The sequence below is a fragment of the Nyctereutes procyonoides genome, unplaced genomic scaffold, assembly GCF_905146905.1.
Source record: "Nyctereutes procyonoides isolate TBG_1078 unplaced genomic scaffold, NYPRO_anot_genome, whole genome shotgun sequence".
In the NCBI taxonomy this organism is placed as follows: Eukaryota; Metazoa; Chordata; class Mammalia; order Carnivora; family Canidae; genus Nyctereutes; species Nyctereutes procyonoides.
The window spans coordinates 32,022,169-32,046,003 of record NW_026575120.1 but is presented as its reverse complement, the minus strand read 5'-3'; the positions used below and the strand labels follow the sequence as shown (position 1 = coordinate 32,046,003).

The window sequence follows — 23,835 nt, the reverse complement described above, 5'->3', positions numbered from 1 at the left end:
ACTGCTGGGGATTTACCCCAAAGATACAGATGCAATGAAACGCCGGGACACCTGCACCCCGATGTTTCTAGCAGCAATGTCCACAATAGCCAAACTGTGGAAGGAGCCTCGTTGTCCATCGAAAGATGAATGGATAAAGAAGATGTGGTTTATATATACTATGGAATATTACTCAGCCATTGGAAATGACAAATACCCACCATTTGCTTCAACGTGAATGGAACTGGAGGGTATTATGCTGAGTGAAATGAGTCAATCGGAGAAGGACAAACAGTGTATGTTCTCATTCATTTGGGGAATATAAATAATAGTGAAAGGGAATAGAAGGGAAGGAGAAGAAATGGGTAGGAAATATCAGAAAGGGAGACAGAACATAAAGACTCCTAACTCTGGGAAACGAACTAGGGGTGGTGGAAGGGGAGGAGGGCGGGGGCTGGGGGTGAATGGTGATGGGCACTGAGGGGGGTGAGGGGGGCACTTGACGGGATGAGCACTGGGTGTTATTCTGTATGTTGGCAAATTGAACACCAACAAAAAATAAATTTATTAATAAAAAAAATGAAATACAGCTTAGTTACCTTTCTGAAAATTTTTGATTTTGGAAAGACCGGAAAAAAAAGTTGTCACTTCAATGAATCTAAAATGATTAATCTCTTCAACATTTACAGAGCTCCTTCTTCAAGCAAGGCATTGTGCTTTGTGCTATCAAATACACACTAAGCCATAAACTGTCAGGTACAATGTAGAACTTGGCAGAAGAAAACTTAGGAATAGAGAGGAAGTATTATTGAGTCATAAATGGAAACAACTGTATGAAAAAGGCAGGGATTTCAAATTCACAAATACATCAGAAAATACTGAAATAAATTGCTATAACATATTGTCCATTAACAGTAACTTACCTCAAGCTGATGTAGTAGAGCTTTTCCTTTTTTATTTATTTCTACCATCAATGTAAATATAGCAACTTTAATATCCTGTTCCACCTGCTTTTGATTTTGATTTACTTCAATTATCCTGAAAATTAAATGAAAGGGGGAAAAATCTAAAATCTAAGGCAGAAAATTATCTTATAATATTTAAAATTTATTTTTTAATGTTTTCAACTATTAAACTATTAAAGCTCAGCTATTTCTAGGGGTCCTTCAGTGTAAATGGACTTTCTGGAAAATGACACAGCAGAAATATAGTTCTTCTAAAAGACATAGTCATTTAATTCAATCTTAAAATCAAATGTATAAAATTGCAAGAGAAAGAACACATTTTAAGAAAATATGGTTTGGAAAGATCATAATGAAAATCATCCAAGAAAATCAATACTTGGCCTAAAAGGGTGAACCAAAAAAAAAAAAAAAAAAAAGAGTTATAAACAAGAAAACCATGACTCTGAAAATGTTTGACTGTATCCACTGTAACTAAGCAGCAGGAAAGTGTAAATGTGTCACTCTGTCATCTTAACTGTAACAGCATTCATTATACCTGCACAGAGACAAAGAGAACAATAGTAGTTTGCTATTTTTAATAACACATTTTCTTGAAATAAGCAGCTAACTACTACTTTTATTTCATCAAATACCATGTACAGTTTTTCCTTTGATTAGAGAAAATGGAATGCTGTTTTCATGGAGACTGAAATAGAAAAAAAATACATAGCATCACACCAGAGCATCTTATAGAAGCAAAAGAAAATAATGGGCCACTTACTAAAGATTCCAAGATAAATTAAAAGTTTCATCTCTCCAGTCAGCTTCTCCAATAGTTACCCTCTAAAACTTAAAACCAATAGGGCAGAGATTTTATTCTCTGTTGCAAATTAATTGGCACCAATATTGGCTATAAGATCAAGAAACCCAGATAGATCTGAGAAGCAAACAACACCCCCCCGCCCCACCCACCATAATTTAAATCTTCATAATGGCTGAACAGGATGAAGAAAGGACGAGAAATGCCATGTTTGCACATGCATAAAAATGAATAACAAAGTAAGCAAGCCTTTTATAATCAGGTAGTCTACACAGATATGAGCAATTAGCACCTAATCCAGGGATTCTTTAAGTCTCACCACAATTCAAAAAACCCAAATCTTTCCATTCAATAATGTATGACTTTGTAAAAACAGTATAAACCACTGACAGAAAGGTTAAAAAAAAAAAGTGGAGAATTCACACTGTCTGATTTGAAGACTTACTATAAAAAACTACAGTCATGAAGAAAGTTGAGTACTGGCAAAAAAGAAAAACACAATGGAACAGAATAGAGTTCAAAACTAAACTTATACATATATGGTCAACTATTTTCTACAAAGGAGCCAAGGCAATTCAAAAGCAACAATATGGTCTTTTAAACAAAGGGTACTGGAGCAAATGGATGTCCATATGTTACAAAAAAGTGAAATTTGGCCTATAGCTCATATCATATACATAATGACAGAATAAGATAAAAGTCAAGAATACATTTTGTCAAGTGTGGATCTTTTACACAGAATTAGTTATTTTACAATTTTTACCATTTGCCACTTAGATGGTAGAAGCACCTAGGACTATCTGTCTTAATTATTCCATAATATCCTTTACAAATTTTTAACTACTTAAAAAACTTTTAACCCACCACTTACTCTATTTGGCAAAAACAGTATTGTGATTAGAATTCAGTTTTTGAAACAGTATTTGGTTAATACATTTGTTATATGAAAGAGGTAAAATGAACTGAGAGCTGGTAAGAAAGAATAAAAAGACAAATAGAACTATTATCACGATTAATAAAAATGAGTATAATAATACTGAAGCATCAAGAAGAAGGTAAATTATGTTTAAGAATATCTTTAAAAGAATTCATTTCAATCATGGAATTCCCTGGAAAAATTTCCTAATGTTCCACTTTAGCCATGCTCCAAAATTACAAGTATAACAGATTATGATGGCTGTTTTTAAAGATTTTATTTTATTTACTCATAAGAGATACAGAGCGAGCGAGCGAGAGGCAGAGGGAGAAGCAGGCTCCACGCAGGGAGCCCGACGTGGGACTCGATCCCGAGTCTCCAGGATCAGACCCTGGACTGCAGGCGGCGCTAAACCGCTGCGCCAAACCGTGCGCCACCGGGGCTGCCCCATATGACGACTGGTCTTAAGGAAGAGGAACCACAAAAGACTTTTACTCTATGCATAAAATTCAAATCCCATCTGAGGCCTCTTTTATTTAGGCTCCTTCTAAATAGCATTTCTTGATTTGTTTAGGCAGTGATAGGTCACTTTTGAATGCAAAACAAAAAAAAGTGAGATTGGTATTTCATAGGTGTTGTAAAGGTTGTAATAGGTCAGTGTGTGTTTCAAAGGGATTAAAAAAAGGCGGGGAAGGTTAGACAAATTCCTCTTCCATGTGGAGATTAGTGGTTTACTCCCCTAATCAATGACTTGTGAATATGAGCCTTTGGATAGTTGAGGAGGAGGACTCCTTTGGAAAGCAAAAAGTGTAACCAGTAATAAGCAGAAACCATGTAAGTATTGTATCTGATAAGGAATAAAAGGTATGTGAAACTATTAAATGATCCCTGTCTCCTGGTGTCCTAAGATCTCCACCATATTGCAGTTAAAAGATGACAGGGCAGAGAAGGCATCTCAAAGTTTACCAATGCTTAAAAAAGCAGTTATTAAAAAAAAAAAAGCATATATATATAAATAAATAATCAAGTGTTAAAATATTTTACAATGCCAGCAAAAATAGTTGTTTTTAAATCCTGGTATTCCTTTAAAATTTGAAACACCAGATAGTTATAAACTTTCAATATCTGCTAGGTAAATGAGCCATTACTCAATGTAGTTTATTACCATAACAGTTTTTGAAAAGAATGCTTTTCAGCCCAGTTTCCAGAACTTAAAAGTTTCTAGAGAAGTCTTATAAACTATGTGTTATTAGAGCCATCTAACAGCTTACCTAGGCTTATTTTCACCACCAGCTAAGTAAAATGTTCTAAAAGTGAATATACTTAATACATTACATAAAGATGATTTTTTTTTATAATATCACAAATGTAAATGTACCTGTTTTGGATCTGATTTCCTGTGAATTTTATGTATTTTGTTTTTTCCATCAGTTTGGTAATTAGTGTATCTATGATCACTTTCTGATTCTGAAAAGCTTCTTCTATAAATTGGTACCTGGAAAGATAAGTAAACAAGCTAATTATTTCAAGCTAATATATCTAAAATGAGGAAAAGCCCCCAAATAGAAACTATTTAAGATATCATAAAAAACAAATAATCTTAAAAAACCCTCAAATATATCCCTAGAAGGCAGGTTTTTCATGCTTTCCAAATTATCCCTAGGAAAGAGGGAGTCTTTATAAATATATTATTCATGGATACTCTAAATTAATTTGGAAATTTGGGAAAGATAAACATCATGCATGGTTTTAGCATCTTAGGTCACTTGGCCAACCTGGCAAAAAGTAATCACAGATATATCTAAGTAGATTTATTTATTATTTTACAATTTCATAACTAGGAAACGTTGATGCTGTAAACATACATTTTATTTTTTTTAAGATTTTATTTATTCATGAGAGACAGAGAGAGAGGCAGAGGGAGAAGCAGGCTCCATGCAGGGAGCCTGATGTGGGACTTGATCCTGGAACCCGGGGATCATGACCTGAGAAAGGCAGAGGTTCAACGACTGAACCACCCAGGTGGCCCTGTAAACATACATATATTTTAAAGATCACTTTTAAACATCAGGTAGTTGTGCCATCATAGAGGTCACAAATATATGCCTTTGGGAAAAATGGAAAGAGTAAAAAAAAAAAACAAAAACAAAACAAAAAAACAAAACAACCTCTTGATGTTATTATGCCTTAAATGCAGTAAGCTTTAAGCAACATAAAATATAGCACTTTAAAAATTTTAACTTGGAAGTGAACATGATAACCCCTGACAAACCATGTAGATGACTCAAGAGTAGCTCCAGGGAAATAGTAATGTAGAAGATAACCAGTTTTATTAATTTTTCATAAAATGCATAAAATACAGTAATTTACATAATGTGGTTTAAAAGTACAAGGTCACTTAAATCACTAAATAGGGATACCAGCATTAGGAAAAAAAAGGGGAACACAATTATTCTGTTGGATTTCCTTTGTATATAATGCACTCTTCAGGACCGTGATACAGTGTAACATTAAATGAAATGGTCAGAACTGTCACTCTTATCTTGTTCCTAAACTCCATCTAAAGACTTTGAATATTCTGGGCAGCCCAGGTGGCTCAGCAGTTTAGCGCCGCCTTTGACCCAGGGTGTGATCCTGGAGTCCCACATCCCTGGAGCCTGCTTCTCCCTCTACCTGTGTCTCTGCCTCTGTCTCTCATGAATAAATAAATAAAATCTTTAAAAAAAATAAAGACTTTCAATATTCTGTTATGATGTTATCTAGGTCTCTTTACAGATAACCTTATCAGGCTTAGGAAATTTATTTAATTCCTAGTTTGCTAAGATAAGATCTTCTACCACACGTACATGTATATATACATATATATTTTTTACAGAATGTTTCTTCTGTCTCTATTGAAATGATCATGTAATTTTTCCTTTCTTTTAATGTGATGAATTACACGAATGATTTTCAAATGTTAGATGAACTCAGTATACCTAAAACAAAGCCAACTAGGTTGCAATTATATTGTCCAAAAATCAAAATACTACTGGATTTGGTTTCCTATTTTATTTCTTAGAATTTTCATTCATTTCATGGATGAGACTACTCATTTTTTTATTCCTCATAAAACAAGCTGGAGAGAATACATTCTTTCATCATTCTCTGGACAAGGCTGCATTAATTTAAGGTGTTATTTTACCTCCCCTATGTTGTTGATTCGTCCATTAAATCATCTGGGTCTGTAGTTTTCTTTGTGAGGAATTTACAAATCATGAATTTACATTAAAGGACTATTCTGGCTTTCTAGCTTATTTTATGCTAGTTTCAGTAAGATGTATTTTCTAAGAATTATTCTCTTTCAAGTAAAAATTTTCAAATCAATTGACAGATATTCTTTTCATAATTTTAAATGCTGTTAGAAGATGTACTGATGCTCCTCCTTTTAGCTCCTGGCATTGGTCGGGTGAGTCAGCTCTCAGTCACTCATAAAGGGATTTGTCAATTTACCAATCTTTTGAATGATTTGATTTCTGACATTATCTGCTTCACTAATGTCTGCATATGCTCTTGGTGTCCTTTTCCCCACTTTAGGTTTATTCATTGATTTTTCTAATTTGAGATAAATGTTTGATACATTTACTTTTTTTTATTCTTGCTGTCTAATATATACATTTCATGATCTATAGATCTTCCACTCATCATGGCCTTTACAATATATTTAGGATATTATTTCTAATATACAGATAAAAGTATCTTCTAATATCCACTGGGATTTCTTCTTCAATGCTTTATTTACATTTATTTCTAACTGCTTATTTTGAAATAACTTTGAAGTTAAATCTGCCATGGTACAGAGATGTGTATCTTTACACAGCTTAGTTTTTTAAATAGACTCATCACAGCTCTTTAACACCGTAATAATCAGTATGCATTTTCTAAACACAGGGCATTGTTATGCAACCATATTATAATGATTAAGAAAATGGACACGGAGATCATTCTCTCACCTACTCTACACACCATATACCAGTTATACCATTTGTTTCAGTCATGTCCTCTAAATCATTTTCCCCTTCTAGTCCAGGCTGCAGTATGGGATCATGCTTTGCTGCATATAGCTTTCATATGAATTTCAGGTCTTCATTTTCAAATATATGGAGAATTTTCTCATCTATTATCTTCTAGATTTAACTGCATTGAGTTTACACCAAGACTTGATATGATTTTAACCCTCTGAAATTTAAGACTGTCCTAACATAAGGTCAATTAAATTTTTTTCATGTTTCAAAAGAATGCACATTATTGGGTGCAGTGTTCCTTAAAGTCCATATAGTCTTTAGGTTATTTGAATCTTGGTGGAATATTCTGATTTTAAAATCTGCTTGTTTTGTCAATTATTGAGAATGTCAACATTTCCCACTCTATGGATTGGTCTATTTGTACTAAGTTCTGTTACTTTTTGTTATATATTTTAAGGCTATGGGCAAACATATTTAGAACTGCTCTTTTAAATGAAGAGACCTCTCTATTGGATAAAGTGTCCCTCTTTATCTCAAGGCACTTTGATATAACAGCTTGCCTTTGTAGTGTTATGTGGTGTATCTTTTTCCATTATTCTTTCTACATACTTAGGTTTTAGGTGTTCCTCTTATAAAAAGCAAATGGCAGATTTTCTATTCTCTTTCTTATCCAGGCCAAAAATCTTTTAATTTGGAACATTTTACCCATTTACAGTTATAATTACAAATATATTTACAGATTTACCAACTTACCAAGTCCTTATTAAATCCCATCTGTTCTTTGTTTTTCTTTTTTGGCCTGTTTTTAGACTGTCTAATGATTCCACTTCCCCTCCCTGTTAACTCTGATAATCCTAGACACTTTTACTATTCTTTTAGTGATCTAGACTTATCATCTAATACTAATTTGTACTTTTTTATCATCTTCTACAACTATTCATGAGTCTTACAACATGAACTCTATATTCTCCCAAAACATCTATTGTGTAAATATACAAAAAACACTAAGACATTTTTGTTTCCTAAGTCAACATTTATTTAGATTTACTCATACTTACCATTTTAATTGCTCTTCATTCCACCATTCGTTAACTACCATTTCTCTTTTGCCTAGGTATACTTTAGTGAGGGTTACTGGGATTATCCCAGTTTATTTTATCTGACATGTCTTTCATTAATCTTCATTTAAAAAAAATTTTTTTTTATCCTGTTGGAGTTTTATGGCTTCCTAAATATGGGCTAGACATCTTTCTTCAGTATTAACCACATTCTAAGCCATTATATTCTGTCTTTAAATGTTGCTTCCTTCCCATTCCCTCTTTTCTCCTTCTTGGCCCCAGTTACACCCTGTATTACTTCTACTTTCTATCTTTTTGTTTACCATGCTTCATTCTGGGTATTTTCTTACTTTCCTTCTAGTTCATTAATTCTCTTTTCCTGCTACGTCAAATCTGTTACAGCCAATAATAAGTTAATTTCAGTTATGGCAATTTTCAGTTCTGGACTTTCCATCTCATTCTTTATTATAGTTTTCATTTCTCCACCCAAATTTTCCATTTTGTCTCTTCAATATAAAAAGAGGTAGCCCTAAGGGTCTTTTTATATTATTTATTGTATCTGCCAGGTTTTGTTCATGTTGTCTAATCTCCTAGAATACTTGATTACTTCTAATTTATGTGTTGGACCATTTTGCAAAGTTCATTATTGAATAAATCTGAGACAGAGGATGATGTTTTTTCTCTTCAGGAAGGATTTATATTTAATTCTACCAGGTACATCTTGGGGCACCAGTATTATTTCAATTTACTTCATCTTTGGGTCCTGAAGAATTTGATGTTGAGGCTTCAGTCCCAGTCATGAACTATTTAGTACCAAATTCATCTTTACTTAAACAGTGTAGACTTTCAGAATTCCAAATCAAGGCAAGGAGAAGCCTTCAACCCCTGTAATCTCTATCTTTTCATTCTCAGCCCAGTGGCCTATCAGAAGTCCTGGTAAATGCCTCAAAGAGGGGAAAAAAGCTATTATTTTTTCTCCCCACTCCAATCTGGCCTCGTAATTCTTTACTACTAAGCTCTAGATTTTTTATCAATGACTTCTGTATTTTGTCCAGGTATTCTAGTTATCCTCACTGGTATGGTTTGGTCCAAATTATCTAGTCTGCCATTACTGGGACCTTAGATCATTTTTCCCTTTTTCTTTTCTTTTTTAGTTTTTACTTAAATTCCAGTTAGTTAACATATGGTGTATTAGTTTTAGTTGTATAATTTAGTGATTCAACACTTATATACAACACCCAGTGCTCATCACACCAAATGCATACCTATCATCTATTTAACCCATCCCCTCACCCACCTCTCTGGTAACCAATCATCAGCTTCTGAGCCTAGATCATTTTAATCAATTCTGTTTATATTAATCAGAATCTTACTATTTAAATAAATCAGTGGCTGCTGACTCAAATGCCTATGGGAGGTCAGATTTAAAAATAAGCTTCTGCAGGAATTATAATGAATTGGGAAACCCATGCCTCATTCTACAGAACACTGAAGTGAATTCCACTCAATGCTGATAAGAATATGGGGCCATGACCGTAACAAGTTCCATTTTCTCAAAAACCCAAAGATCCAATTTTTTTTTCTTAAGGTAAAATCTCCTCACTTTACAACACTGGCAACAAATTCCATTTAGTTTCAAATAGTGTGCAGGCCAGTGGTTCTCAATTCAGGGTGATTTTGTTCTGCAGGGCATTTGGCAACATCTGGAGACATTTTCGGTTGTCACAACTAGGATGATGTCACTGGAATCCAGTGAATATAGGTAAAAAATGAACCTAAGCACCATACAATGAACCTGAAGCAACCCCCAGCCAACAAGTATCAACAGTGCCCAAGTTGAAAAATCCTGGAACAAGCCAACATACTGCTGGCCAAAAAAACTTTATTTGTTGACTGCCATTTGGCTGGGATTCCAGCAGTCCTCTATTTCTCATATAGCTTATTATAAATGTGTGTCTATAATTAAAGATGTCTGTACCTATGCTCTTTATGCTCTAATAACTGGCAGTCCCGGCATGTCAGTTTGTCACATGTTTCACAGTAAAGCTTTAGCTGTTCCTTCTTATGAAAAGGACAAAACACTGGTCGCTGACTGGTCACACCCACTGCCTCTGTAGAAATAATGGGAGGCAAAAAGAAGAAAATTAATGTAAGTGAATACTACATAATTATTAGATTGTTTTAAATTTGAAACCATTGAGATATAAAAGAGCTATAAACAGTTCCACCAACACCATCACTACTACTAGGCTTTATATATATTAAAGTAGCATTGTACGGTGACAGATGGCAGCTACACCTGTGGTAAGCAGAGCATAATGCATAAACTTGTCAAATCACTATGTTGCACATCTAAAACTTATGTAACATTGTGTGTCAACTATACTTTCAATTAAAAAAAGAAAAAATATATTATGTATTCTCAGCATTTTAGAAGGAAAACATAAATAAGTTTTTCTTTCCAGAAATTCAAATTAACCCAGGAGAAAAAGAAAAGTATGTAGTTAAAAATATGCTTTCTGTAATTAATGTCTTTTTTCTTTTTTCTTTTTTTTTGTAATTAAGAAGTCTTAAGAAAATAGCCCAGGTTAAGTGAGTGTGAACCAACTAGATGTTTTCTACTCCAAATATGGGAGAAGACGGTTTTAAGTGGAATTCAGAAATATCTAATAAAAATGTATAAAGAATGTGATGAAAAACTTATTTTCCCACTTTTGTAAAAATCCTTCCAGAGGATATCCATTAACACAGAAATAATCAAAAACTTTTCACTACACACTATTGTCCTCCATGTAACTTTAATTTTCTTTCTTTCTTAAGAAAGAAAGCAGGGTTGGGGGGTAGAAGGAGGGAGAAACACAATCTCAAGCAGACTCCATGACCAGCATGGAGCCCAACGGGGGCTGGATCTCACAACCTGAAGACCACAATCCAAGCCAAAATTGAGAGTCCAGACTTAATTGACTAAGCCACCCACGTGCCCCAGCCATATAACGTTTTAATTAGCAATGTTTATGTTATAATGTTAAATTAAAAAAAGAATACAAGTAAATGTAATGATTAAATATAAATACCAGTTATTTCACTAATAATTATAGGTGAAATCCAAACATTTCAGAAATAATTCCACTTTCAGCAATAACCACCACTATTAGTAGCTTGGTATAAGTTCTTCTGGCTGTTTTTCTATTTATATTTAACTATATACATTAGTAGGCACTTTGTTTTATAAAATTAAAAAAGGACACAAACTATCTTATAAGATTTCTTAATTCTTAGATACCTTTCTTATTTTGAGAGACAGCATGCGTTCACACACACATTTGAGCAGAGGAAGGTCTGAGGGAAAGAGAGAACCTCAAGCAGACACCACCACACTGAGTTGTGAGGCCAATATGGGGCTCGACTCACGACCCAGAAATCATGACCTGAACCCGAAATCAAGAGTCAGATGCTTCACTGACTGAGCCACCCTAGTGCCCCTCTTAGATACCTTTCTGTGTTAGTAAATATGTTGACTTATTTATTAACTGCATAGTATTTCATCAAATGAATATAACCCCTGCACTGTTTCTCATTTTTTAATATTGTATAATGCTGAAATAAACAATATAAAAGTATAAGTCATTGATTAATGTTTCCACAGATCAATTCCAAGTAGCACAACTGTTAGGTCAGAGGGTGATTTCTACAAACATACATGATCCTAAAAAAAAAAACTTGTACCAATTTGTATTCTTAACAGTGTAGAGTGGCTATTGCCTACATTACTAACAGTGGTTTGTCAGTACTTTTAATCTTTGCCAATCTCACAGAACAAAAAAGATTTCACTATCTTTAGACATATTTAATAACTGGAACTGGACAACTTTTCACACTCATCAACCATTTGTATTTCTTCTAAGAATTGTCTGTTCACAACCTCTGCTATTTTTTCCAAGTGTCTTTCTTACCAATTTGCAGACACATTTGATACATTGCTTGCCAAAGATTTTAGAAATATTTTCTCCAGTCTGACTTGATTTATGTCATTTTCCCAAAAAGATCCTTAAAACATTTTACAGAAAAACGAATCTGGTTTTATTTTTTATGACTTTAGTTTTAGAGAACTGCTTCTAGAAAGGCTTTTTCCTAATTATAAAAAAAGGTTTTTTTTTTCTTAGAGTGAACTTACATGGTTTCTCCTTTTAATATAAATTTTGTATTTATCTAAAATTTATTTTCATATAGAGTTTACCCTTGAACAACACAGGTTTTAAGTGCCTGGGTCCATACACATGGATTTTTCTTGATAAAAAACAGTATGGTTACTATAAATGTATTTTCTCTTCCTTTCAGTTTTCTCAACATTTTCTTTTCTCTAGCTTACTTTGTAAGAACACAATATACAATACACACACATACACTTCTTACAAAATGTGTTCTAGGGTACCTGAATGGCTCAGTTCATTAAGCATGTGACTTCAAATCAGATCACGATCTCAGGGCCCTGGGATCTAGCCAGCATCAGCTCCCTGCTCAGTGAGAAGTCTGCTTGTCCCTCTGCCCCACCCCCCACTTGTGTGCACATGCCTGTGCACTTGCACTCACACATACTATCCCTCCCAAATAAACCTTTTTTAAAAAAAGTGTATTAATTGACTTTTACCAGTAAAGTGGTACTGGTACTAGTAGTAGTTAACTGTAAAGTTCTGAAGAATCAAAGGTTTAGAAAGTGGATTTTTGACTATGCAGGGATCAGCATACCTAAGCCTCATGTTATTCAAAGGTCACCTGTACTAACAATATTTACAAAAACCTTATGTTGTATGCCAGCACGTAGAAAGAGTTCACGGACTCACATTTTCTAATCATAATAAAACTATACAGTTCAAAGAGGAAACAAATAAAAAATCCAAGCAATAAGAACACTTTTGTTTTCCTTTTAATGAATTCTTGGATTCATAATAACCAGACTGTTAAGGAATTTGCTTTTTGCATTTAATATACATTATGGCCTCCTTTCCATATCATTATTTATAATGCACCAAAGTAATAAATAACACAAAATTCATAAGTCTAGGATTCAGAACCATAAATGCAGAATACTTAGATTTTTTTTTTTAACTAAGTAGGTTCTACATCCAATGTGGGGCTTGAACTCACAACCTGGAAATCAAGAGTTGCATGCTCTACCACCCAAACCAGCCAAGCGCCCCCATAAATGCAGAGTATTTAAAATATAGTAGAAATCAAAGTGGCAAATTATATCAAGCTTTAAACATTTATAATTCTACAAAAAATAAATATCAAGTATTTATGTCAAGGAAGTTAGTATTAGAACTTTAAAACTAAGGTAAGCTGGGAGAAATTAAAGAAAAATAATGAGCTAAAAATATATATAAAATATAATTAGATAAATTTCAGAGCAAATGTTTCTGTGGATAAAAACAAAAAGAAAACCTACATCTAGTCAGATCCAAAAATAGGCAAAAATGCATAAAACTCATAAGAGTTGGAAAGAAGGAAAATAACTGGAGAAAATTAGCAATATAGTAAAAGACTATTAAAAGCACAACACATCAAGACCAAATGCAATTAATTCTAGCAAAAATGGCTCACTATTATAATGTGAATATCCTAAAAGCTCCCCTGTACCGTTCTCCTTAATGTGCATGTCATGTAGGCATCACAATAAATAGAGTGACAATACATCTTTAGTTGGCTTAGGTCATTCTAGTTTGTGCCTACTATCCAACAATAACTATAGAGCTTCTGATTTAAGTAATTAGAATATCCTATCACCCATTTATAGACTTCCTTTATTTAATGAAGAATCTGGATCCTGACTCAGTCATCCTTCTAGTCCTCAATGTCATCATCACTCTGGATGATTTAGAAGTCCACATCGATTACCACAAAAAAACAAGGCTCTCAAACTTTCTCATCTCCGGAGACCTAAAACTCCATTAGAGCTCCTTATATCATGGTCTCACCTTAGACTTTTGATGGCCCCTAAGTGCTCCATTTCTATAATCAAATTCAAGCATCTACTCTAATAACTTCAACTTTCTAACCTTCCAACTACTCTCCTGGGGCTCAATGATTTCTAGGTTCTTAATAATTTCTTTCATTATCAACTGACACCATCAATTTCATTTCCTTTATACTGTGGAGGCCGAGAACAATTAAGGCCATCCCACCTAAAGTTTAGCATTAGCACAAGTACAGCCATCTTAGGCCCCTGGGAATAAGAGCTGAACTGTATGGGAAAAACTGCAGAATGTCCTCAATGTCCTCGGCAGGGACTCCCATATCAGAAAGACAACAGAACCCACACCTGTGGTAGAAAGTCCCATATTAGAATGATAACAGAGGCAATGCCCTTGAAAGCCCCATATCAGAATGTAAACAGAACTTGAGAAATTCCTCCACCCCTTCTGAAAATCCCCTAGACCAGCCTATAAAAAACCCAGCTGTAACCCACTTCGGGGTCCAAGTCCTTGCTCGCCTGTGTCGGGTATACTTGGACCCAAGCTCGAGCTTGCTAATAAACCCTCGTGAGCTTGCACTGGTGTCGGCTCCTTGGTGGTTTCTCGGATTCGCAATCTTGGGCACAACAATACAGTTTAAAAAAAAAATCCTTCATTTAGTAAATGCCATTATTTTTACCTCTCACTCTATTGAACTTCTCCAACACCTATCTAGATAAACCCCAATCCTAGATAAGTTCGATTCTTCTCTATACCTGCAAGTACACTGCTGAGGCCTGATGGAGGAAGTTTTATTTATTTTATTTTTTTAAAAAGATTTTTGTTGGGATCCCTGGGTGGCACAGCGGTTTGGCGCCTGCCTTTGGCCCAGGGCGCGGTCCTGGAGACCCGGGATCGAACCCCATGTCGGGCTCCCAGTGCATGGAGCCTGCTTCTCCCTCTGCCTGTGTCTCTGCCTCTCTCTCTCTCTCTCTCTGTGACTATCATAGATAAAAAAATAAAAAAAAAAGAGATTTTTGTTTATTTACTCATGAGAGGTGGAGGTGGTGGACAGAGGGAGAAGCAGGCTCCCCTGAGAGAAGGGAGCTCGATGTAGGATTCGATTCTAGGACCCCAGAATCGTGACCTGAGCTGAAGGCAGACACTTAACTAACTGAGCTACCCAGGGACCCCCCGAGGGAGGAAGTTTTAAGGCCTGTTAATGCAATGTAACATTGATGCTACCAAACTGTTTCCGAAGCTGGAGCTCTCTTTTAACTGGAGTCATTTCAAGTATTCCCCACATTCCTTAACTTTTAATCCTATTTCCTCTACTCTGTTTTTCAATAGATGGCTGAATTCACAAAAAAAGAGACAAGTCTTTCTAGCACTAATCTATTTAATTTATCTGAATCTATACTTGGCCTCTTCTCTTTTTGTCTTTTCCTCATCAGTGTCCTCAGAAATTATAATCCCACTTCCCTTGTCACCAGACTCCTAGCCTCATCTCTTATTCCTCCTCCCCCTGAATCTGACTCTCCAGCTATATTCAACTGTCTCTCTCTCTAGATATTTGTGCATGTACTTCAGTTTTCCCCACTCCTCTCCTTCCTGTGATAAAACTCTATTTCTTCTTCAAGCCCCAGATTTTGCTTCCAACCTATATCCCCAAATCTTGAGTTTGGGGCTTCTTTCATGTGCTTCTACAGAACTTATGAGGCCAATTTGTTTGTAGCTTTCATCATACTAACAACTCCTGTGGGGCAAAATTATCTGTTTTATTCACTTTTCATCTCTAATGCACAGCAAAGTTCCTCGAATACAGAATAGATCTATGAATACTGGTTGACTTGAATTAAAGGCAATAAAGCAAAAATTAAAACCAAAAAATAATTTTTAAACAAAACTATATCAATGAGCCATAAAAACAAATGAGGTGTGATAAACACTACAACATAGATAAAAGCTGAAAATATTGTGATATAAGTCAGACAACAAAGGACAAATGCTATTTGATTCCACTTGTAGAAATAAGCAAATTCGAACAGACAGATTAGAAGTCCACGGGGCAGAGGAAAGTGGGGAATAAGCATTAATATTTAGTGGGTATTGTTTCTTCCTGAAATGATGAAAAAACTTTAGAAACAGGCAGTGGTGACAGCTTCATAACACTGTGAATGCCATTAATGCACTGTACACTGATAAAATGAATGTGTATATTACTGAATTATACACTTAAAAATGGTTTAAATGGCAAGTTTTAAGTTACATATATTTTACTATAATAAAACAAATTATTAGTAAACTTTACATTTTAAGTCATACAATAAAAACTGAGAAACTGTAAGTCACATAAAAGGCAGAGCTTCTTTAGTTATCTACATATCAAATATCATGAAACAGGTTTACCATAATGGTATCAGGCTTATAAATTTTAATTAAACCCACCTCTTGTCATACCTTAGAAATAAGAGAAGTAATGAGAGAAGCTAAAAAAGTTTAAAAAGCAACTTTTTTTTTCTTCCATTTCCTATACATTTACACCAAATTATACAGCATTTAAAGGAAAAGGGGGTTTGGGTGTATGAATAAATGTAAGGCAGAAAGATTTTATATCTACTCATATTTAACAACATTTGTAAGTCTTCAAATTTCAATTACAATACAGACCTCCTTATATTAAAAAACAAGAATGCATTTAACACTTACAATGGTATCAAAACAAAGCCAGGAAGACAGAAAAGAAGAGGAAGAAGGTTAGAGACCAAAAGAGATTAAAGCCAGTTTATTACCTGGAGATACTTCCTCCTTCTGTCTTACAGTGTGGTCTTTTGTGAACTTCACCCTTTGATGAGCTCTGATGCATGTCTTGCAGAGCCACTCAACACATTCTACACAAAACCCATTAGCTTCTGCATTGTCCTCACAGCTTGTGCATACCTAATAAGAGAAACATGTCACATCGATTTTTAACAAAAACAAAAAGGTGGTCAAAAAACTAGTCATATATTGGGACGCCTGGGTGGCTCAATGGTTGAGTGTCTTCCTTTGGCTCAGCGCATGATCCCGGAGTCCCAGGATCGAGTCCTGCATGAGGCTCCTTGCATGGAGCTTGTTTCTCCCTCTGCCTCTCTTTCTGTGTCTCTCATGAATAAAGAAAATCTTAAAAAAACAAAAAAAAACCTACTAGTCATATAAAAATGATATACCACTCATACTGGACTCTATCAGCTATCCTGACAGTGTTTGTAAATGTAAACTGACATGTTTTAAATTATAAACATATGAAATGGAAATATGGCATTGTTCTTCATTCAATATATCAAATATTCCAGGCACTATGTTAAGGTACAATGATGGAAAAGCAAACATGGGTCCTGCCCTTATGATACCGAGTCTTGTGGATAGGAGTGTGGGTTGATATTCCAGTTGCCCACTTACTAGCTAAGTAGTCTTGGGCAGGTTACTTAGAATGCTTATCTTTAAAGTGAGGTTAGTAACAGATTTTATTCAGTAATAGTGAAATTAAATGTGAGGCACACAAACACTTACTGGAAAAATCACATCAATAAATAATTACAAACTGAAGAGTACCACAAAGGAAAGGTATGAGAAACTATAAAAGCACATGATAGGGGAAAGTGATCTCATTTTAGTGGGGTTGGAGTCCTGGAAAAAGCGAGAGATTACCCAGGCAAGGCTTTCTCTAAGGAGATCATATTAACACAAAGATATGAAAGTTGAGTCATCAATTACTGATGAAAAGACTTCTAGGCAGCGAGAACAGCATGTACAAAAGCCTCTGGCAAGGAGAGGACAGCAGGTTCAAAGTACTGACAGAAAGTATGACTTAAATGCAGAGATCAAGGCGAAGACTGGCAAGAGAAGCAGCTAGGGGCAAGGCAGGCAGAGGGGCCAGATGAAGCATGATCACATGGCAATTTTGGTCCTTGTCTGAGGAAGTCCCCCAAAAGCTTTTAAGTGACATGGCCAGACTTGCAATTTTAAAAATCACTGTCACTGCAATATAGAGAACAGATTAGAAAAGGGGCAAGTGCTTTCTGCAGAGACAAGTAAGAGGCTTTTTCAGTGGTTTAGGTGAGAGTGGGTGCACATATGAATGAATGAGGAAGACTGATAGTAAAATGGCTTCAGAGGATGCACTCAAAGGGAGGTGAAGAAGGGATAGCTCCTTTGTTTCCAGCTTGTGTAACTGTGTAAAGGGTGGCACTATTCTCTCTGACGAAAGGTATTAGAAGTATATATAAGCAGTCTTCATATGCTAGGGCAAAAAAAAATTTCCCTGTCAGTAGTGCTTTACATTAGCCAAATTCCAAATACCTGTATAACATTTTCCTTAATTCAAGCCTGCCTTTTCTCAGCTCTCATCATCTTTAACTTTTCTAATATCATTGACTCCTACACTTGCCAGAAATCCTTTGGATCTCTTGATAACTCCATATCCTCTTATCTCCCTGATTGTGCTCTGGATCCCACCCCCACACTTCCTCTGATTCTGTACATTTTTATTAGATTTGAGGGCTGTCTCATCCATACTCCCTGCCTTAGCTTCAGCTATCCTGTCTTTAAGGATGTCACATAAAATTTAATCTCCACACTATAGAAAGAATGAGGAATCCCTAGAATATGAAGTAAAATAAAAAAGCAAAGTGGAAAGTATATCATGCTCTTCTAAGAAAGATGGAGATGGGTGAAATGACATTTGCTAATATTTTAAAAATAACAAAATTACTTAAAATTACGTAAAATATTTTAAATGGAAGAATAAAGGAGATTAAATGGCTACCTATAGGATAGAGAAGAAATAAGGTATATGGGTAGGTTAAACAGCAACAGAAGCTTGAGTTCTCAATACACTGTTTTATAGATTTTACTTTAGAACTATAGAAATGTTTTATATATAGTCCTACAAATTTAAATTAAAAAAATTAAATCTCTAAGAACCAAAAGCAAATGAAACAAATGAATCTGCCTATCAAGTGGTGGCTTAAACATTCAGAGAATTATTTATTTCAAGTAGCTTTAGAATATTACACTGAATGTTAATACATTTTTTTTAAAAAGTTGAAAAAAAATATGGATTTGATTGACTATTTCCTATGCATACATGTAAGTAATTGCTGTCTTCCTTGCTTTCTATTTTGACAGAAACAGCTCTATAACTTCTACTTTCAGTACCAACTCTATTCTTCCATAGTCTTACTCCACAAACCATATTCATGCTGAGCTGGTTCCATATTAGATTCTTTTCTTTTTTTTTTTTTTTAGATTTTATTTATTTATGCATGAGAGACAGAGAGAGAGAGAGAGAGAGAGAGAGAGAGAGAGGCGGAGACACAGGCAGAAGAGAAGCAGGCTCCACGCAGGGAGCTAAACTGCTGAGCCACCAGGGCTGCCCCCATATTAGATTCTGACAATAGATGGTGCTGGAGGAGGACTGCAGTGTCAGAGGAAGAAGGTACTTCATCATCTTAGTTGTCTATTTGCTTGCATTTTCTGTGTATATCACGCCAATCCATGAACTTCACCCCGGTGATGGCAAGTGTATTCCCACAGTAGCACTTAGCCCTGGTTTGCAATGTTGTTAATCCTCACAGAATCAGCTTTGGAGATACTACTACCACCACAGGCCTACTCCTGCTCTGCTAAGCTCTGCGGTCCCAGGGCCAAAAGCTCAGACACCAACATGAGCTGAGCCAAGCAGCCTCTTCAGATGTTTGAACTGATGTTCAAAGACCCTTCTTCTAACTTTGACTCTTTGTTCTCTGAGCTGCTTCTTTATAGTTGCTAGCTCTATGATACTTTAAGTATTTTTTATTCTTTCAGTAAACAGGTTTATATCTAGTAAACAATTCTTAATTTTAAGAATTAAGATAGTTCCTGATTATACCAAAACTGACACAATATATCCTATAACATATATATATTTCGAGAAAACAAATAATGATGTCAATGTAATTAAGAACCAAGATTTCCAATGTCAGATTGAGATAAAATAAAAAAAGACCTACAAATCTAAATTGGACTTATAAATATCAATATGGTATAGTGGTATATTTGCTTTTTCTTTCCTAGATAGGCTGCTTGTATATTTTCAGCAATTAGACACCCATTACCTCACATGGAAGCACATTTATTTTATTTATGGAAAGTACACTATTGAGCCAAATGAAATCTATTTCTCTTCTTAAGAAGGTCTTCTAGCTACAAGAATCTTAGAAATAGATGTTATATCCTCTTCTTAGTCACTTCTCATGAGCCTCAATCAGGCTATCAGTTTGCTTAGGAGTGGAACACATTCACATTTGATAATCACAGACTTTATTCCCTCTGCCGAATTTGAGTTTTCAGCACATCTATGATTCTCCTGATAATTGGGCAGTCTTCTCGGTACTATGCACATGACAGGGCAGGGAAGGGGAACAGTGAGCCTTCTGTGATCCTCAGCAGGGTCAAGGTAGAACCTCAAAGACTGGCTGCACTGGAGATGATTCTGGTCATCCTATGGGAAAGCCCCGAAGGCATAGCTACAACCCTTATTTCTCACCTACTCTATAGGACACCAGGTCAAACTATTAGTTCTGTGGAAAAAATAACAGCAACAGAAACATGACTTTGGACATTTGGGATCACATAAAACGAATAATTGTACACTGAATTTTTACACTATCATCTGGTGGTTTTGGCACTAGTGGGGACATGGTTTTAATTTTTTTGGTATAGCCACTTGCTGTCAGAGCTTCTCGGGTCATTTCTCACATTTTTGCTCCAGAAATCTGTTCACTTGCTTAATACATTAATACAATAAGACTAAACTTGCTTACTTTTCTGTTAAAAATTTGCACCATCACTTTTCTAAAATCCTAACCTTCTTAAAAACACTAGTTTCCTTACTAAGCTTAACAGTTTTCTATAATCTAATACTTACTTTGTATTCTGTTTATCCCCTTCCCTGACACTGAAAGATTTCAGAGACTCTCTCTATTGCAGGTCCTTAAAATTTCATGTGATTGAAGCAAATAAAGGAAAAATAAATCAAGTGTTTAATCTACCTTTCCTTTATAACCAAAGAATAAATGAAGGAAGCCTTTGGTTTCTCTTCCAGTTAAGAAAAACAGGGGAAATAACAGAATGAGAATGTCACAATTTTCCAAGTGCCTAATATAATATGGGATCATGGCAGTGATCATTAATGGCCACTGACATCAGAAAAAAGAAAGAGAACCCAACTCCTATGCCTCCTGATTGAAGTACACTCAGACATATGGATGAAAGTATTTTTTTAAATATTTTATTTATTTATTCATGAAAGACACAGGTAGAGAGAGAGGCAGAGACACAGGCAGAGGTAGAAGCAGGCTCCATGCAGGGAGCCTGATGTGGGACTCGATCCTGGGTCTCCAGGATCACACCCTGGGCTGAAGGCGGCACTAAACCACTGAGCCACCAGGGCTGCCCAGATGAAAGTATTCTTACACCACCACCCCCTCACCCAATGGAATCTGAAACTAAATCAGTCTCTATATTTTTATTGCCAGTGTACATAAGTGACTTTATGAAGATGGTCAGCAAAATGCAGAATAAGGCTAACTTTACAAGACTAAGACCCAGTTTATCTAACAAATAGGTTAAAAGGAAGGAAAAAGAAAACCAATAAAGTGAAAAAGTAATTTGAGATTAATTAAAATATAGGGTTGAGACGTCAATTGTGTAGACCTTATTGGATCCTTACAAACCACGGTTTTAAAAAAAGAAACCACAACAATTAGATACATTATCACTGGCTGTTTGATATATTAAGGAATTACTGTAATTTTTTTTACATATGAAATTAATGTGGTTATGTTTATAAAACTTATTTTCCCATAGAAAATGACTTATGGGTTAGAGGATATAATGTCTGGGAATAACTTCAACAAAATATAATGTGTGGTGTGGTCAGGGGGAGGGTGCTGTCAGGTTAAACATAAAACAAGAATTGATGACTACTAAGCTAGTAACCTGTACATGGGAGTCACGTGAAACTGTCCCTCTCCTGGTAATGCTTAAATTATCTGTAACAAAAAGGTTTTAAACTTCTTCAGCTACAAACTTTCCTAAGAGCTCCAGTTTGACCATGGATGACATTACCTTAGTCTTATAGGCAAACTCAGTCATATTCAAAACCAATTCTCTAACCACTTCTCTGCCCCCTTTCTCTCTGTGAAAAGCACCACCATCCTAGTAATGGGGTTCCTCTCACTTCCACATCCAATCAGGTATATCAAGCCCTGTGTGGACTTCTTCCCTTCCTTTCCTTATTGCCACCAGACTAGTTCAGATCTCTCTATCTTTGCCTAGTGCTTCCTTCATCCCACATTATCATCTCTCCCATCTTCATGGGATATTCCCATGAATATTCCCATGATATTCCCATGAATAGTCCCAAAATATTCCTCCAAGTACCCTATTCCTGAACCAGGTTTAACACCCTCCCCCTCACTTATCTACAGCAAACATGTCAATTTGGACTTTGTCTCTAGTTTAATGGATCATAACTTCTTCCTATTATGTTTCTGTGACAAAAACAGAGTAACTAAACTTACCAAAACTAGTATTATATAGGCATAAAGCAGCCTCTTAAATTTGTCCTTCAGATTAGAATCCCTTCTATTCTCTGGGGTATCTGGGTGGCTCAGCAGTTGAGCATCTGCCTTCGGCTCAGGGCGTGCGTGATCCCGGGGTCCCGGGATCAAGTCCCACTTCAGGCTCCCTGCTTCTCCCTCTGCCTGTGTCTCTGCCTGTCTCTCTCTCTGTCTCTCATGAATTAATGAATAAAATCTTTTTTTTTTAATTTTTTTTTTTTTTTATGATAGTCACAGAGAGTGAGAGAGAGAGGCAGAGACACAGGCAGAGGGAGAAGCAGGCTCCATGCACTGGGAGCCCGACGTGGGATTCGATTCCGGGTCTCCAGGATCGCGCCCTGGGCCAAAGGCAGGCGCCAAACCGCTGCGCCACCCAGGGATCCCTGAATAAAATCTTAAAAAAAAAAAAAAAAAAAAGAATCTCTTCAATTCTCATCATCATCAATTCATATTGGATAATAACTACTCTGTTGATTATACTACTTTACTTTTGAATTTCCTGGACTGAGCATTCACATGCATTATTACTACAGTTCATCTGATAAAGTGATGTAACTAACAAAGTATATCTAGTATAAATATAATCACATATGAAGCAAAGTGACATGACAATCTGGAAGACAAAAAAGAAAAATCACTGGTATTCACAGGGGAACTTTCAGAGGTCTTAAGTACTTCACACTGTAGCTGACATAATTACATTTTCATTCTTCTTTTTTTTTTTTTTTTTACATTTTCATTCTTTAAAGCTGGTTTCACAACAATTAGAAAGTTTATTCCCTGCACCAAGCCCTGTTTAAAATATTACATAATTATTGATAGACATAATGGTCAATGTCAAACACCTTTTATTTTAGAGTCTGTCAGGAGTTTAGGACGTCTCAATAGAAGGAGGCAAAACATTTAAGACTTAATACGCTTACCTGATTAGACTTTTCTACTGTACTGCTGGGAACCTCAGTAGTGTCCTTCACAAAAAAGTTATCTATGATGTGTCTCTCTGCACATTCTTGGCTGCAAACTGGACATCGAATGACTCCAACTGGGAAAAACAAAATTGCGTTCTAAGTTTTTTTGGTTTGCACAGCATAACGATTTCATTGTTTGTATATAACTGTAAAATGATCATGGCAGTAAGTTAACATCTGCCACCATGCAGTTCCAAAGTTTTTTTTCTTGTGATAAGAATTTTCAAGATCCACTCTTCTAGCTACTTTTTAAAAAAATTTACATTCAATTTGCCAACATATAGTGTAACACCAGTGCTTATCACATCACATGCCCTCCTTAATGCCTGTGACCCAGTTACCGCATCCCCCCACCCACTTTCCCTTCAGCAAACTTGTTTCCCAGAGTTGAGTCTCTCATGGTTTGTCTTCCTCTATTTTTCCCCCATTCAGTTTCCCTTCCTTCCTTTACAGTCCCTTGCACTATTTCTTTTATTTCACACATAAGTCAAAACATGTGATAACTGTCTTTCTCCAGTTAACCTATTTCACTCAGCATAACACCCTCCAG

General features: G+C 35.5%; 1 protein-coding gene across 2 annotated transcripts in view; it reads right to left on the bottom strand.

Annotated features, from left to right (window-relative positions):
- The window catches only part of TRIM24 (tripartite motif containing 24), a 98,766-nt gene that overhangs the window by 36,926 nt on the left and 38,005 nt on the right, over nucleotides 1-23,835 (bottom strand). For both annotated transcript variants that reach the window (XM_055335010.1, XM_055335011.1), the window contains exons 2-6: nucleotides 23,241-23,359; nucleotides 16,465-16,612; nucleotides 9,700-9,832; nucleotides 4,038-4,154; nucleotides 903-1,017 (exon numbers count right to left, since the gene is read on the bottom strand). In XM_055335010.1, the coding sequence (XP_055190985.1) occupies nucleotides 903-1,017; nucleotides 4,038-4,154; nucleotides 9,700-9,832; nucleotides 16,465-16,612; nucleotides 23,241-23,359 (632 nt within the window). The remainder of the gene's footprint in view (nucleotides 1-902; nucleotides 1,018-4,037; nucleotides 4,155-9,699; nucleotides 9,833-16,464; nucleotides 16,613-23,240; nucleotides 23,360-23,835) is intronic.